Consider the following 18,040-nt stretch of genomic DNA (forward strand, 5'->3'; position numbering starts at 1 on the left):
TTGTCCCGATAGGAGGAAGATAATGAATGCAGCTTTTGCTTTCTCCGTAGGGAAATTGCTGGGCTGTAGCTCAAAATGGATCTCACATTGATTCAGAAACCCTCCGCACAGTTTTGGAACTTGGCAGGAGTTGGCAGATGAAGATGAGAAACTGTGACAGGAACTTGAACAGGTGGAACTTGTGCAGGAACAGAAGTCACCTAAACGGAGAGTAATTTGAAAGCCACCCAGACGAGAGGACAATTCTTGAAGGAACTGCATGATTTGTCCCTGTGCGGTTTCCTGACTCACGAACCAGTTCTCCAGACTTTGCACTGAGCCCGCTCCTTGGGGCAGATCACCAGCGGAATTCATTAGGCCAGTGCAAACTGTCACGCCTGAGGATCTGTCTGTACACAGACTGGGTGGTGTCTCTGGAGTTACGCTGGTGACTATGGACACAAAGCTGGGTGGCCTGATTATGTTCCTTTGCATGTAGGTGAAAGGGCAGGAACAGGTGGTGATAAACTAGCAGAAAAGTCCAGACAGAAACTGAATTTCTGAACCCAGAATGCTGGACTGGAACAACAGAAAGGATTGCAGACTGCTGGAAACCAGGTTGACATTTGAAATAACGTTGCACTGATAACATATAAGGGCTCCAGGAAGTCCTTTTATTGTAGCTGTTATTTCCCTATTGGAGACTGCGTTCAGCTGGGCAGAAGCAGCACTCTGAGTTGCTGACTATATCCAAGATGGCAACTCCCATGGACTGGTTTTGGAGGGAAAACTAGAGTGGAGGCTGCTATCCCCTGATTGGCTGGGAGGAATCATGTTTACCGAATCCAAGATGGCAGCGTCCATACCCTGATTCTGGAGGGATCGCTGGAGTGGAGACAGAATGGGCAGCATCTAGCAGAGATCTGAAACCAGCAGAACCTCAGGACCGCAAAGACATCTTGGATAGACAGCAGAGAGGTAAGTGACAGGACTTGAGAGCAGAGGTGGAACTAGCGAGCTGTGGGCCCCGATGCGGGGAGGAGGGATCCGGTGCCTTCGACACTCTGCATCTCCCATGCAGTGGGCCCCATTATCTCCATGGGCCCCGGTGCGTGGCACCTGCCGCACCAATGGTAGTTCCACCACTGTCTGAGAGCCTGGTGTGTGACAGGGCCTGTTTATGAATCTCCAAAGAGATTTAAATGGCTGTATTTTCAAGTTTCCAAGCTATTTATTATTAGAAGATCGCAGCTGCTGTGGTCAAGGCCTCTTTAATTGCAATTACAGTCCCCATAAGTGTCTAAGGGGACTACAATTTTACAATGGGGACCCTATTTAACAGGCTCTTAAATTCGGAACTTGACTCCAACATGTAACACTATCTGAAGATGGCGTTAACTTGTTATATGTTATGGTGAGAGCATTGCAAGAGAGTGATCTTAGGTCCCTCCGCGGAAAAGGTTTTGTACTCTGTCCTCATCGCAAATTCAACCATGCCATACGAACCTGTTAGTAATACAATCACGATTGTGATCACTTTACTATAGATTATTTGCCGGGACAGGCTCCTATGGAACCACTAACAAATTTTAATAAATTGCCATATTAATTCATTTAATATCATTGCGATAAGAAATGATAATTAACGTGAGCAATTTGCGATTGGCTGTAAATAGACCCCTTAGCCTGAGTGCCAGGATCCTTATCCAATTTTGGCCACTTAAGTCGGTAGCCATATTGAAAAGATTTGAGTGGCACCAATAGAATCATTCTTAGGGATGCTGATTATTTGAGGTCACAGATTTGTGTAATAGTGGTAGTTTTTTTCCTTGCTTCTTGTGTGACGTCACACAAAGCAGTATTTAATTTTTTATTTGTTTTATTATCCATTAAAACCATTTCAAAGTTGGACAAGGAATTTGTAGTTAAAGTCACTACATTGTGGGACATTTATCAATGGAATGGCTGTACAGATTGTTCTCAATACATTTTTGACCCATTTTTTCATATAATATTTTTTTTCATATCAATTCTTCACAGATGTTGCATTTTTCTATCTCTATCGTAGCTGATGAAAAAAAGTACAATGGGTAAAACAGTACAATTTTACGTTACACAGATTACGTTACATTAATGTACACCTCACTGAGCCTGATATTGACTGTCCTATTAATTATGACTTTATAATGTTATACAAATGGAATCACAACTCAGTTCCTGTCAAATTCCTGAATATATTGACGTCATTTGTGGGAGCCCACAAAGAATTCCATGAACTTTTCTAAACATTTTCAGAAATAAGCCATGAGTCAGTTCCACCACTATAAAGAATTAAATGGCTATTTTTTTTTTTAACTGCAACTCAATTGATAAATGTCCTTCACTACATTTGTCTTGCTGTGTGTATATGCTGTAATATATGTCACAACACAACACAGTATTTTCCTATACTACACTAAAAAAATTCTTAATCATTAATGGAAAAAGTAACCCACCTTTTTACTTCTAATTACATATATTGTATCTTTTTGAAATATGGTCCCTATACTTAATACATAAATAAGCTTAAGCCTCGTTATCACATATCATTAAAAATACCAATCCCCTGAAAACATGTTTCATCACCACCAGATGGCACTTCTGTATGTACCATGAGAGCTGCACCCGTAAAGCAAGCTTACAGCTGGTGTCGTAAAACGTATACACAGTATGGCCGCGGTTTCCGGGCGGGGAGACACGTGTGTGGTAACCGGGAGTCATCATGTCTCTCTACCAAACTGCAGCCGGGATCTTGGACAAACTGGAGAGGAAGGAGGGGGCTGTGAAGACCCTGGTATATGACAGCGGGTTTAAGGTGACCAGTGTAGATTTGTGTATCATTATATCTAGTGATGTTATCTATGCAAAGATGAGTTTTGTATTAGTAAATGTTACCATTATTTACGGCAAAGAGTGATTCTAAACGGTAATAGAACATAATTAAGTTTTACTCATCACTTAGGGGTCGGTTTCTGACAGTGTGATCAGCCATAAACCCGGAGAAAACAGCTGTTTTAATGGCCGTCGCACAGTCTATGAAGGGTTAATGCAGGAGAAATCTACTTTTTTGTGGGTTACAGCATAGAGTAGTAACCCAGGAAAAGTAGAATGTTGCTGTCCCCATAGAACTCTTATGGGGACAGCAGCATTAGTGAGTTACTAAGGATGGCTTCACATGATTCCCCACTAATTTAAAATCTATGCACAGTGCAGATTCTGCGTTCACTAGGTGCTAGTGTTAGGCACCGGAGGTTCTTAGGGGCACATTTATCAATATTCACATAAAGTGAAAAATAGTTTTCAATCCTTATCGCATTTATGTACAACCCAGCACAAAAACAGCAGTTCCGAAAAACTGCTGTTTCTGTGATAAAAAAAAATCATACTTACCCCGCCTCTTCGGAACGCGCTGTCCCTGGATCACCTCCTCATCCTCTTCACTCCTCTTCTTACTGCAATTCTTCGAACTGCACGTGCGCACAAACATCTCGCTCTATCTCTGCAAAGAGATTGACCGGGAGGGATCACGTGATCCCGCCACACATGCGCTGTCCAGCTCTGCTCTTCGGAGCAGAGCTGACAGTACTGAGATTTTTCAATTATGATTGGCGTACATTATCTAGACAAGTTTCCGAAAAAAATGTTTTTTCGGAACTTGTTAGATTGCGGCTGGGAGCAGTCACCATACTGTTGAATGGTGACTGCTCCCAAAAACGAAGAGTGCAAAGCAGCAGATATCCATGATATCTGCTGCGATGCACCTTTAATAAATATACAGAGGCACCTTATTTTGCCGGTAAGAGCACTATCGTGCTTTCTTAAATATGCCCCCAAGTCCTGTCATAGTAAATAGCTGCGGTAGTGCATTATTTATCTCTGCGATTTGCAGTGATACATAATGAGTGGTACCACTGCTTATTAATAGACCCCTTAGTGTAATCTGCAATCCGTATGTATGGGAGAGAGCAGTGATGGGCAACCTGATAGACCGCCGAGCCATGTGGCCCCCGAAGTGTAACCTTTAAAAGGGCCACATATTCTTTGTAATAAGTTAAAACAATACACTTAACCATAGAAACGAACACATATCTATAAAAACATATCAGCTGGCACTTTACACTTGTGTTACAAGATATAACAAACAAGTCTGACAATAAAGCAGGGAGGGAGCTGGGGGCTGCAGGTGAAGACTCGGGGCTAGATTTACTAAACTGTGTGTTTGCAAAAGTAGAGATGTTGCCTATAGCAACCAATCAGATTCTAGCTGTTGTTTTGTAGACTGCACTAAATAAATAACTACAATCTGGTTGCTATAGGCAACATCTCCACTTTTTCAAATGCGCAGCTTAGTAAATATACCCCTCAGAGGGAAGATGGGCCCTGCTCATATGAGCGTCCTAAGGGAGGGTAAACAGAATCAGGCACAGAAGGGAGCCAGTGAAGCAACGGGGAGAGAGAAAGGGGGCAGGGTAGAACCAGAGAGGTGAGAGGTTAAGATAACAAATATTTACAAAAACCTGGCACAGTCCCTGGAAATTAGGGTCAGTCGTCAGCTATGCACAAAGGAGTGTGGGGTGGGCTCCGTTTCCTAACAGTACAGTGATAGTGGGAAGGCAGAGCTTTGCTTTCCTGTGAAATGACGTGTATCTTGTATTTCTTTGTTTATAGTTCTGTCAAACTACAGCTATTTATTACTACACATAACTCCAATTCCTGCCCGGCTCTACATTTTACTAATACCCTATTTATAGTGATATTGTGGAAACAGGGCATCATAGTTATTGTATTTTTTCTATTGATGTTGTAAGGTTTACATAACCCAAATTCAGCTGTCATGACGTGTGTGTGTGTGTGTGTGTGTGTGTAAATTATTATTTCATTATTTCTCTTTCTCTCAGAATGTGCGTCAGCTGTACGCTCTGCTCTGTGAAACCCTGCGATATTCTTTACTGCTTAAAGAGATCATCAACAGTTCACAATTGCTTCGAGGACCAAAAAAGTTGCCTGTAAACTTGGCTAAAGTGAGTGATACAACCACCTTTTTTTTAAAAAAAATAATGTCCTTGTTTTAAAACTTGAATATGTGCTACTAAAAAGTGTAATAACCCAATCAGCTTTGAACTATTTATTATAAGACATGGAAACAAATTATCTGATGATTGCTATGGCTTATTACATATATGCATTATGCTGGTAAAAATAAATAAAAGGAATTCCAAAATGTACACACAGAACCTCATTTAAGAAGCACACACAATGCGATGGGCAAGAGGTGGCCTGTGGGCCGCTGAGAATGCGATGGGCAAGAGGTGGCCTGTGGGCCGCTGAGCCTTATCTTGCAGCCCCCCAGTTGACTGCTCCCGATCTTATTAAAACGTGGGGAAGCTGACTTCCCTGTCACACGACTGCCTCTGCATTGTGCATAGAGGTCATGCAGCATACCCATAGGAGTAGGAAGTATGGGCAGCATGGTGGCTAAGTGGTTAGCACTTCTGCCTTACAGCACTGGGGTCATGAGTTCAATTCTCAACCATGACCTTATCTGTGAGGAGTTTGTATGTTCTCCCCATGTTTGCGTGGGTTTCCTCCGGGTGCTCCGGTTTTTTCCCACACTCCAAAAACATACTGGTGGGTTAATATATATTAATAAATGATGAGTACACTGTGCCCTCCAGCTCCTCCATGTTGCCCCGATTGTCCACCAAGTGCATAACTATATTCTACTGTCAGGAGATGCATTCACAATCTAGAAGTGTGTGACTTGTTGTGTGGAGAATGGGAAAACACAAAGAGGCCCACTGCAAAAGTGGAATCTGTACATAAAGTTCAGCCTTCTACCACTTTCAACCACCTCTTTTGTTAAATAAAAAAACATTTTATTTTTTTTTCTCTCCTAAAATTCTGCTTACTTAAATGAATCTCAAGAAGACATTTAACTGTTTATTACACGTGGAACCTTTGTGTGTTTGAAGCTTTGTTTTACATTGGGCAAAGTGTGCATATAAATGTGCTTCTCGCCTGAAGCTTAGCTGGAAGGGGCAAGATGCGTCCTACTAAACCTATTTGACAAGATCTCCCTGCGAGCTTAGAGATCAAGTTATTTTGTGGAGGGAAACCGGCCATGCATCCCTCTACATGTCAAGGAACACTCCTAAAAATATACCCTTTCCACCCCTTCAACTCATTACAGTAATTCTGCTATACAAATTGAAATCTGTTTTATGCACTGCATCACAAAGCTGAGAGCACTTGGGTGCCTACTCCATACGTTGCAAGTGACACTCTCTCACTCAGCCCAAGTTCTCCCATCAGACACTGCAAACTTAAGCTCCTCCCCAAACATCTCCATCTTGCTCTCTACGCCTATGCGTTTTGGCAGAAATCTAGACGCCCTTGAGTAAATCATTATGTTGCAAAGGAGGCTGATTTGTACATTGTTGTTTTTCCTTAAATGAAAGGACAGCATGTGTTTTACTTAGTATATACAGCAGACATTACCTGATTATATCACACTTAAAACATAGTTTCCTACTCTCTGGGAGACTCCCGAATATTTGTGAGTTCTCCCAGACTCCCGAGAGAGCAGGCAAAAATCCCGGATCCAGCTGTCTCCGTTGTTGAAGATGGGTGGGGGCGGGCCTAAATGTACCATTGTGACCCCGCCCCCTGCTGCGATTGGCCGAAATGGCATCGGATTGACAGGGGCGGAGCCTAACGGCACACCACGCGTGGCCACGCCCATTCGACGGACTCCCCTCCCGGACAGCTGCCTTCAAAAGTAGGAAAGTATGACTTAAAAGTACCACTTCAATTTGTATTTTTATTTTTGGCAGCCTAGTTCCTTTCTGTGCTATATTTTAGTAAGTTCCAGACATTTCTCCAACAGCAACGTCATGTAATCCATGCCAGCCTTTGTACTGCTTCCAGACTGCAAATGTCACAATGATTGGCACTGGTGATCCCAGGGATTGTCTGCTGCCACCTCCCAGCTGCAGAGGGTAGTACAGGCTGGAAGAACTGTAAACTTAGTGCCCACCCTGCTGTTATCTATTAAAGATGTCAGCAGGGGGCACCAGAAGCCATGTACATAAAACATCTATACAGTGCCTTTAAGGAATGATTACTCTGAACATGTAGTAGGAGCATTAAAAATAAAGTGAGAAGTTAGGTTACAGCTATCATGCCTTATACACAGTAGTTCAAATAAACTTTTTTCCAGTTAAGTAGCACCCACATCAGTGCTGTCTTTCTCATTGGGTACGCTGGGCAACGGCCCGTGGGCCCCCTGGGGCAAGAGGGCCCCATAGGCAGGACTCTGAAGTAATAAAGAAAAGAAAAATGAAAAAAAAAAATTACATTTTTGCGGTCAAGCGGTGGCGATCCGGCTCCCTTCCTGTTCCCCTCCTCCGTGTTGCGCTCGCAGTGAGGAGCGCAGCACAGAGTAGCCATGACGTGATGGACAAGTAAGCAAGGAAGAAGTAAAGCAATAAAGGAGAAATAGGCGATAGAAAGGTAAGTGCAGAGGGACAAATAGAAGAATAATGGAGGGCACAGTGTGTCTTTTTACAGGTGACAATAAATATAAACTTAATTTTATCGATAATTTACATTTTTATTCCTCTGAGTGGTTGTGTAGATAGGGGCCCCAGTGCACTTTCTTGCCCGGGGGCCCATAATGTTGTTAAGACGGCCCTCACCCACATGCAGTGTCTTTGTTCAGTGTATATATTTGAAGCTGGCAGGCTAAGCATTATTTAAATGCTTATGATGTAAATATTGTGTATCTTTCTACAAGCTTGTGCCTCTGTATTATAAATAGTTAGGTCACTATTGACATAATTTAGGAGTATTCAATATGTTTAACTGTTTATTATTTTTTGTGATATTGCTGTCTGTAAATTGTTTCCTCAGAGATAATAACCGCAAACCTTACACAGGCAGGCTATATTGCAGGGAAGGTAGCCCATTAGCAAACAATTCTAATTTTATAAATAACTTCTAAATAATTGCTCCCCTCATTGTTTTGATTATGGTAAAGAAGCTTAAGAAATACATTTATAGCATAGTTCATGATATTCCTTTAACTAGATTGGAATTCTTTGGGAATTAAATTGGAAACTGAATACTGAATCCATTAATAGGACAAATGTAACAATATGGAACAATAATTATTCTAGGAGTCCACTACAGTGGTATAATAGCTTCTACTAGAGGCAAGTAGTTCCTGCCAATTGTTATACAATACCTATTGGTCGTAAATAAATTGATGTATTGGAGTAGTATGTGCCTTTCTGTCTCAGGTGCTGGTGTATGACTTGCTGTTTGGAAAAGGACTTCAGTGTGGAGGTCGATGGAAGGCAACCATCCTAGCTCACCGGGCGAGGCTTCAAGCCGAGCTTGCAAAGTTAAAAGTCAAGAAGAAGGTCAGCAGCAACAAAGACTTGGTGACGTCTATGGGTGGTACAGCTGATGGTATGTGTGAAGTGCTTAGAGGCAGAGGGCAATGTTTATTACTTCCATGGTCTCCTCCCTGACTACGTCTCTGATCCTAGACCCTGCTGTGCCACGTTATGTGCGTGTCAACACGCTGAAGACCTCCATGGCTGATGTCATCACGTGTTTCAAGCGTCAGGGTTACACCTACCTGGGAAAAGCACGTAGGTAAGTGCCCATGTTGCATATGTCTTAATGAGTAGGTTACAGGGTCTCTCACATGTTGTAGTGATGAAGATTTACAGCCAGGACCAAGGGAAAAGTGCAGCAGATCATTGATATGTCGATTTAGCAAGAAGCAAAATTCACATTTTGAAGCTATAGCCTATGTTATGGTTTTTATGTTACTGAAAGAGTTAGCATCAGAAAACGTGTAACCTTTTTTAACAGAAAAACAAACTTGAATGTAGAATTAATCTTTCATACATTAAAAGCAGAACACATCCTTATGCAGAAATGAGCTGCACCATAACAGAGCATAGAGGAGACTAATGATAAGATTATGGTCCTTTCCTACGAGTCTATGGTGCTCCTGAGTCTCTATATATTTTTTGTGGCTGAACTAATAGAGAAAAAGTATTTGTGACCTCAGTAAGTTGTGTGTGTGTATATGTGTGTGTAATATATATATATATCTATAATATAAATGTCTAGTGGCGTGTGTTAGTCTGTGTGTGTGTGTGTGTGTGTGTGTGTGTGTGTGTCTGTGTGTGTAAAAAATAAAACCAAGCTGCAGCGCCACCTGCTGGGCGGAGTTATACACTGACCTACTAAATTCTTAGTGTGTGTGGAAAAAAAAATTCAGAAAGGGCTGAAATTTGGTATACTAAGATGTTTTTAATTTGTTAATTTAATTTGTTAATTGTTAAAAGTGTTTATAAAGATTTAAAATATATATATATATATTTCTTGAAGGAGAAGTGACAGTTGGGAGTGGTTGGTGGTTGCCGGGGGTGACAGTGGGGAGTGGTTGGTGGTTGCCGGGGGTGACAGTGAGAGGAGTGTGATACTCAGGACCGCTGAGAGAGATCCCTGTGTCTGGATAGACATCTGGATAGATGTGGCGGTGAAAATGAAGGATGAGGTGGTGATACACACACACAAATTGAATAAAATGGTGTTTAATTTGATCTGAGTGTGATCTGTTCTGTACAAAATGGAAGCACTTATTATTATTATTGTTATTATTATTATTATGGAGTGGAAACTCAGAAGAAGGAAATTGGAGCAGGGCTGTATAAAGTTGTTAATATCTTAACACACAGAATGTCTGGTACCTGTGTAAATTGTGTTTTTTAAAAAGTGAAGTGTCCCTTATGAAATATATTTTGTATTTGACATTATAAGCATCTGTTTATAATAATCTGTGATCCCTTCATGGAATTTATTGCTGTAAATTACACACCGACTTGTAAACATCCTCTTATGTAGTATACAAGAGCTGGTCAATTTTGTACAAAAACCCGGAAAGAGGTTTCTTCAAGATCTTCACGTCCCCAACCTGTTGGTTTTCCCACCTCAAACAGACTTCCACAAGGACTCTCTATACACCACTGGTCATCTGATACTACAGGACAAGGTGAAGATGACCTCTGCTGCTGTTCCTCTGATGTGCTTGTCACCCTCCCCAGAAATGTTTCTTAGAATTCTTTTATTTCCATAGGCCAGTTGTCTCCCAGCATTACTTTTGGACCCTCCTATGGGTTCTTTTGTAATTGACGCTTGTGCTGCCCCAGGAAACAAGACAAGTCAACTGGCTGCCATACTGCAGAATAAGGGGTAAGTGTGTCTGTGGAAGATGAGTATGGGATTGAGTTGCTGGATAGACACGGAGGTTAATGTGCTGATGTTGTTATGGGGGAAAGTACAGACCATTGTATACCGTGGAGTTACCGGAGAAACCATAGGCCACACAGACTGCTATCACTCTTCTACATTTAAATATATGGTATAGTGCAACACGTCTGAAGTAGATGATGCTGCCAGAGGAAAGATAGGGAACCCCTATCCCTATATGGATACAGATATGGTACAAAAACCTTGGCGCTGTCAACTTATGTTAAAATGTACAATTTATTATGAACAACAACGTGTGATAGTTCTGGCCAGAACAATAAAACATGGGATCAATAAGTAAATCACAATAAACAAAGGATTGTTGGTAGATCCCAAATGTACAATCTCAGAAGGTATACTTCTAGGATAAAGACAGTGTTCTACATTGTCTACACAAATGACATTGCTCGCTTCAATAAAAAGTTTAAACTACTTTGTTAATTCCAGAAAGGTTTTTGCTTTTGACCTGGACACCAAACGTTTGGCTACTATGAGTACGCTGCTACTACGGGCTGGAGTCACATGTCAAGAACTTGCCAACCAGGACTTCCTTACAGTCAGCACAAGTAGCCCAAAATACCAGAAAGTCAGTCACATTTTAGTGGACCCATCGTGCAGCGGATCAGGTAAGCAGAACCTTTCAGTTTTGTAAGGAAGCACTGAAATATATTTCAGTTTTATCCATTTGAATTACAATATTTGATCCAACCTGGATATCAATAAATAATAGTGCAGTCCCAAAACTTAAAAAAAAATTGGGACCCCAGCATTATATGTAAGGAAGCACTGACTTTTTAAAAAGTAAAATATATAAACAGTCACGTTCAAATATGAAAAGTGGTAAAACAAAGGATATTATATAATAAGAGAATGTGTGATAGATAGAGAGATATATATATATATATATATATATATATATATATATATATATATATAATCTATCTTGTATAGTGTGAAGAATCTTATGCAACCGACTGGTGCTGTAACACAATCCTATAACATTGGAATCCTGTCTTCACCATGGGATACATTAAACATAGATGGAGGTTATTTATCTAAAGTACTAATATACAATAAAACAGCAATCAGCTGTTCACTTTTGTTTTATTCTACTGTGCACCACAGCGATCACTGCTAATGGCTGACAGGTTATAGGTTACAGAAATGATGAGCTGCACTATAACATGAGAATAGAGGAGTCTAATGATAACATTATGGTCCTTTCCTATGTTTCAATGCTCCTACGTTTCTATATATTATTTTTGGTTGACTGAACTAATATAAATGAGAACAAAGGCCATTAAGCCACTAAGAACGTGTGACATCAGTGAGGCATTTTATACATCTGCAAATGGAATAAAATAGTGTTTAATTTGATTGGGCAGCACGGTGGCTAAGTGGTTAGCACTTCTGCCTTACAGCACTGGAGTATTGAGTTCAATTCCCGACCATGGCCTATCTGTAAGGAGTTTGCATGTTGTCCCCATGTTTGCGTGGGTTTCCTCCCACACACCAAAAACATATTGGTAGGTTAATTGGCTGCTAATAAATTGACCCTTGCCCGTGTATCTGTCTGTGTGTGCTATGAAATTTAGACTATAAGCCCCAATGGGGAAGGGACTGATGTGAGTTCTCTGTACAGCGCTGCGGAATTAGTGGCGCTATATAAATAAATTGTGATAATGATGATCTGTGTGTGACCTCTTCTGTCCTGAATGGAAGCACTTATTGATGAGTGTAAACTCACTATGGGGCAGGCTCTGGGGGGGAAAAGCTTATGTTTAAAATAAGCCCTAGAAGGAAAACTTGTAGAAGGTCTGTACATTTTTAGTATCTCAACACATTGGGTTCAAGATTGTTGCTATTGCACACACTGCTTTTCTGTCTCCTGGAGGGTTCACTTGGTCAGCGGCACAATGCAGCCATTTTATAGGCCGAAGCAATATTCATCACAATGCCGCTTATCATTAATTAAGAAATATTTGTTTATCTTGTTGTGTTTTTGTTTGGTTTCACAGCCGGTAAGTATGCTGTACTGTTTGTAATGCTATATAAGCAAAAACAAAAAATTCTGGATTTAAAAAAATAAATACTTGCATCTGAGGCTTGTGGTTGGTTCCTAGTGAACTGATAGGCTGCATGCTCCTAAGTTTTGGTTTTCGACCCACAAAATAGCTGCCTCCCAGTGAATGCAGGCTGACAGAAACATGTTGTATTGGGTTGTCGTTGATTAAAGATCAGCTTTCATTCTCAGGAATGCCAGACCGGATGAGAGTCCTCACAGATGAGGCAGACTCTGAGCAGAGTGAGCGGATGCAGGCCTTGTCAGCTTTTCAGAGACGCGCCTTAACCCACGCCCTCAGCTTCCCTTCTGTGAAGTATGTTGTCTACTCCACCTGCTCTGTACACCAGCAGGAGAATGAAGATGTGGTGAAGAGCGTTCTGGAACAACACCCAGATTTCAGGTACATGCATAGGGTCCCTGCTGATGGTTTACCATAACAATCGTGCTGCTGTGAACTTAATGTACTTTTGCCTGTGTTCCTTACAGTCTGGTAAATGCTCTTCCTTCGTGGCCTGTGCGAGGACTGAACACGTTCCCTGGATCAGACTGTTGTCTTCGGGCCTCTTTTTCAGAAACTCTAACAAATGGATTTTTCGTTGCACTCTTTCAGCGCAAGAGCGAGGAGAGTGAAAGGTAGAAGTAGTTTTTGTCATAAGTTTACTTTTTTGTATTTTCCTAAGTTTGTAATTCCAGGAAACCCTAACGTTGTTACCAACAAGCAAGGCAGCATTCAGTGTATGATGTTGTCTCATTGCTGAATACCTAATCTCTTCCCCTTCCATAACAATACATGAACTATATTATGCAGTTGGAAAAAAAAGTTGGTAAATAAAACGTTAGAAGCAATATATAATACAGAAATATTTATTTATCAAATCTTTACCATTTTACAAAAAATAAACTAAAACATTTTTATTAGATTATTTTTTTTTTGCTCTCTGCATTTACAAATAATATAGGCACATCATCATGTAAGTCCGTAAATTAAATGCATACTTGCCTACGTTCCCAGAATGTTCGAGACTCCCAAATTTCGGGCAGCCCTCTGGGAAGCGCAGGCCTACTTCTTAGATCCCATCCACTTCACTATTAAAAAATACATAACATATGTTTTATATTAATTTAGTGAGTTAGTTTCCACTTTAACCACTTCACATCTCATCTGTTTTACAAATGTGTGACCAAAGCAAATGTTCATATTTCTAAAGTTGCTGAATACTTATTGATCATTAACCTTTGTTTAGTGAATTTTAACTGTTTGTTTTTATTATGCAATCACTTTGCAGAATATTGGAATGGAATTGTGAAGTTGGGAGTAAAAGGGGTAGGGTCAGTGGTGGGTGGTCACAAGTTGTGCAGTCAAGTGTCCTACTGCAGCATGTTAGTGGGAGGCAGTGGTGCTATATCATAGAGTTGCATGCCTGGGAATGGTTTTGTGCAGTAAATTGTCATCCACTATGAAGTTGGCAAACTTTTTGCATATGATGCTGATAATGATGGCCCATTGGTCTGAGGTCCTGAGTTGTATGAATCATATATGGGTGTGATATGAAAAGTATACTGGAATAAAAAAGGTGAATGTTCAGTTTATAATGTGAATGGATCTGTGAGAGTAGGTGCATTTGACTTTATGCGTGACTTGCTTTCCCATGCAAGCTGTGTTCTTCACTGACTTCAAGTGATAAATGTAAGATGCCGTCTTGTGCTGGGCAGAGGATTAGTTTTTTTGCTTTTTTATGTTTTAACCGGTGCTACAATAAGTTACACAAGCTCCAAACTAGAAATGATACCCCTACCTCAGTCTTCATGTTGTGGGATAATTATTTTCTTCCATGTTGTCTAGAGGCCATTCCCTGTTAATTACTTTTGACAGGTAGTCTGTGATGTTCTCAGGGCCTGGTCTTTGTGGCATGAGCTCAACCTAGCTCAGTCATAAACGGGGTTTATAAGACTTATACACATGTATTTATGTATTCTTGTGGTCTTCACTAAGGTGGGAGGATTAAAGAGCTGGTGTCCCCCGTGTTCCAGCACCTGGTCCAGTGCAAGGTGCCCACAGCAGGCTCATTGTGTAACAACTGTATGTGGCAGCTGATTGGGCAGGGCTTGCAGACAATCAGCTTCCACGTCCAATGCACATCCTCTGTCCTATATACATTTGAATATTTAGGACATAACGGACAACTCTTTACTCTGTAAATTGTGCTGTGTGCTCATGGCATAGGGAGAGAGTATGTTCATGCTTTACCCATACAGATTACTAGAAATGTCTGTTGAGCTAAGGAGGAAGCTTAGATGGCCTCAGTCTTCCAAAGCTGCACCCTCATAGGGCTGTCCCCCCTCCTATGGGAGGGGGACCACCCCATGTTTTATATTTTATTTATTTAAAGTTTGAATGCCAGTGCTAAGCAAGGGATTTTGTGTGTAACCTCATTTATCTTACGGAGTGCATTTCTGGCCACAGTTCCATGACATCTGAAGTACAGAAGCCAACAAATCTCCAGCAATTAAGTGACACGAAGGAAAAAAAAGAAAATAATGAGACACAGGAGAAATATGACACTTTGCAAGTCCAACCCAAAAGGAAAGCTGAATCTATCATCCAAGAGCCTACAAGCCACACAAAGAAGAAAACTCGTAGGAAGAAGAAACGCAAGATAGACCAGTCTTAATTTAAGAAATGTGTTATCTGTAATATGTTCATGTACTTTTGTAAAAGTGTTTGAGTCATTGTTGTGATGAAAGTAAGGATCATTTTATAAAACATGGTAAAACGCCCTTCTGTTTTGTGTGTAAGTAGCCCTGGCCAAAATGGAATGCAGGACGAAGCAAAATCAAAGTTAATCTCTAATCATTGAATAGAGGAGGGTCTGTTTTTATATGACCATTGTACAACATGACAAATTACATGTTACAGTATTTGTTTTAAATGTTAAATTACACATATAGCAATATATATGAGCAATCAGGTTCCCAAAATACCTGACCTCATTCTGGTAGCAAGTATGGTGGGGGGTTTTTTTTGTTTTTTTTTAAAGCAATATATAAAGTGTTCAATTCCTGACCATGGCCTTAGCTGTGAAGAGTTTGTGTGTTCTCCCCGTGTTTGCACGGGTTTCATCTGGGTGCTCCGATTTCCTCCCACACTCCAAAAACATACTGGTAGGTTAATTGGCTGCTAACAAATTGACCCTAGTCCCTGTCTTTTCTTTCCTTTTTTTTTCCTCTGTAAACCCCAATGGGGCAGGAACTGATGTGAGTGAGTTCTCTGTATAGCGCTGCAGAATCATACCCCATTCATACTGCACCAAAATCCCGGGTTTTTGCCGGGGCGAGCTCAAACGACCCGGGTCTTGGTGCAGTATGAATGGTACAAGTCAAAAATCCCGGGTCTAAAAACCCGGGTCTTCAACCCGGGATTTATCGAGGGGTAATTCCCGGGTCGGACCCGGGTTGCCTGCACTATGAATGGTGCAACCCGGGTTGCACAGAAAACAAGCTGATTGGCTGTCTGACCTGTAATGCTCACAATATTTACATTAACTGCATACATAAAACCAGGAAAAAAAAACTCGAGAGGAAAACAACAGTATGGAATGAAACAACTACACTTCTATCATCCACACTATAAGAAACAAACGAAAGAGAAAGGTCGCACATACTTTACATAGGTGACTAAAGTACGGAGCGGTGAGCAGTACAGAACGGAATTGGTGGAAACACTGAAGAAATGTCTGATTGTTTACAAATGATACAATGGAACAATAAAAATTAAAATATCTTATAAGATACAATCACACATCTTTATGGACAAAACAGCAGACAAGCAGACTATTACAAAAAAAAACAAAAATGTTTTCAGCCAATGAAAACTGCTCTGGTGATGACTCCCACAAATTGCCAGGGCACAGACTTGTGCAGTATGAATGGGGTCAACCCGGGAAATTCCCGGGTCCGAGGTGCAGTATGAATGGTGTTTCTGAGCTGGGACGCTCCGAGCCCTGGCAAAAACCCGGGATATTGCAGGGGCGGCAGTATGAAAGCGGTATCAGTGGCGCTTTATAAATGATGATATTATTATTAATATTTATTTATAAGGCGCCACAAGGCATCCGCAGCGCCGTACAGAGACAAACAAAATCACAATACAATGGGAGACAGCACAGTACAGTAAACACAGCAACTCAGTACGCTCAATGCACAGCTAGAGAGGGCGGGGAAGGGGGAGGGAGGATCCGCAAACGACGGGGCCCAAGAAGGAGGGCGCGGAAGACAGGGAGACCCCCAGGGGGGAGGAGGGAGCGAGAGTGGACGTGGGGTGGAGGACCCTCGAGGAGGAGGGCTAAGTAGCTGGAGAGCAGAGTTAGAAGTGGTGGAAACAGGAGGAGAGATGGCCCTGCTCAGAGGAGCGTACAATCTAAGGGGAGGAGTGGACAGACAGAGAGACGCAGGGGAGATAGGGAGAGTAGGGGGACAGAGGCAGAAGATAAGGTAGGAAGTTAAGTGGGAGACAGAAAGGCTTTAAGAAAAAGGTGGGTTTTTAGGGCCCGTTTGAAGCTGGACAGATTAGGGGAAGTTCTGATGGAGGGAGGGAGCTTGTTCCAGTGGAGGGGGGCAGCGCGGGCGAAGTTTTGGATACGCGCGTGGGAGGAGGTTATAAGGGGGGAAGAGAGGCGACGGTCAGAGGCAGAACGGAGAGGGCGGGATGGAACATGAATAGAGAGGAGGGTGGAGATGTAGGGCGCAGTGGAGTTGGCGAGGGCCTTGTAGGTGAGTGTGAGGAGCTTAAAGAGGATTCTGAAGGGGAATGGGAGCCAGTGAAGGGCTAGGTAGAGGGGGGAGACAAAAGAGGAGCGGCGAGAGAGGAAAATAAGCCTAGCTGCAGCGTTAAGGACGGATCGAAGGGGATCGAGATTAGTGGGGGAGGCCAGTGAGGAGGAGGTTGCAGTAGTCCAGGCGGGAGATGATCAGAGAGTGGATAAGGCATTTGGTGGCATCTTGGGAGAGGAAGGGTCGGATGCGAGCGATGTTGCACAGCTGGAAGCGGCAGGATTTAGCAAGAGAGAGGATGTGGGGGCCAAAGGAGAGAGAGGAGTCGAGGATGACACCAAGGCAGCGAAGTTGGGGGACAGGGGAGATAGAGGTGTTGTCGACAGTGATGGAGAGGTCAGAAGGGGATGGGGTATGAGAGTGAGGAAAAACTATGAGCTCAGTTTTGGCAAGGTTAAGTTTGAGGAATCGAGAGGACATCCAGGAGGAGATGGCAGAGAGGCAGGCGGACACCCTAGAGAGGAGGGAGGGAGAGAGATCAGGAGAGGAGAGGTATAGTTGAGTGTCGTCAGCGTAAAGGTGGTAGCTGAAGCCGAAGGAGCTGATGAGTTCACCCAGGGAGGAGGTGTATAGAGAGAAGAGTAAGGGTCCCAGAACAGAGCCCTGAGGGACCCCGACTGGAAGGGTGGATGGGGGGGAGAGAGACCCAGAGGTGGTGACAGAGAAGGAACGGTGAGTAAGGTAAGAGGTGAACCAGGACAGGACTGGGCCGGAGAGGCCGAAAGACTGGAGGGGGTGGTCAACGGTGTCAAAGGCTGCAGAGAGGTCAAGGAGGATGAGAAGGGAGAAGTGGCCTCT

General features: G+C 42.2%; 1 protein-coding gene across 1 annotated transcript; it reads left to right on the forward strand.

Moving 5' to 3' along the window:
- Positions 1-2,657: 2,657 nt before the first annotated feature.
- On the forward strand, positions 2,658-15,190 carry NSUN5 (NOP2/Sun RNA methyltransferase 5). The gene is made up of 10 exons (XM_075196661.1): positions 2,658-2,833; positions 4,917-5,039; positions 8,319-8,490; positions 8,571-8,679; positions 9,943-10,090; positions 10,175-10,290; positions 10,795-10,973; positions 12,602-12,812; positions 12,899-13,045; positions 14,877-15,190. Exons 1-10 carry the CDS (start codon positions 2,741-2,743, stop codon positions 15,082-15,084), a joined length of 1,506 nt encoding a protein of 501 aa, XP_075052762.1. The 5' UTR covers positions 2,658-2,740; the 3' UTR covers positions 15,085-15,190.
- The last annotated feature ends 2,850 nt before the right edge of the window (positions 15,191-18,040 follow it).

The sequence above is a fragment of the Mixophyes fleayi genome, chromosome 2 (genome assembly GCF_038048845.1).
Source record: "Mixophyes fleayi isolate aMixFle1 chromosome 2, aMixFle1.hap1, whole genome shotgun sequence".
In the NCBI taxonomy this organism is placed as follows: Eukaryota; Metazoa; Chordata; class Amphibia; order Anura; family Limnodynastidae; genus Mixophyes; species Mixophyes fleayi.

Bases quoted from the DNA above. Each gene is read 5' to 3' on its own strand.
- NSUN5 (XM_075196661.1), top strand. From the start codon at position 2,741: ATGTCTCTCTACCAAACTGCAGCCGGGATCTTGGACAAACTGGAGAGG. The intron at 10,974-12,601 runs GTAAGCAGAACC...TTTCATTCTCAG, and splicing joins CCCATCGTGCAGCGGATCAG to GAATGCCAGACCGGATGAGA. The intron at 13,046-14,876 runs GTAGAAGTAGTT...TTCTGGCCACAG, and splicing joins AAGAGCGAGGAGAGTGAAAG to TTCCATGACATCTGAAGTAC.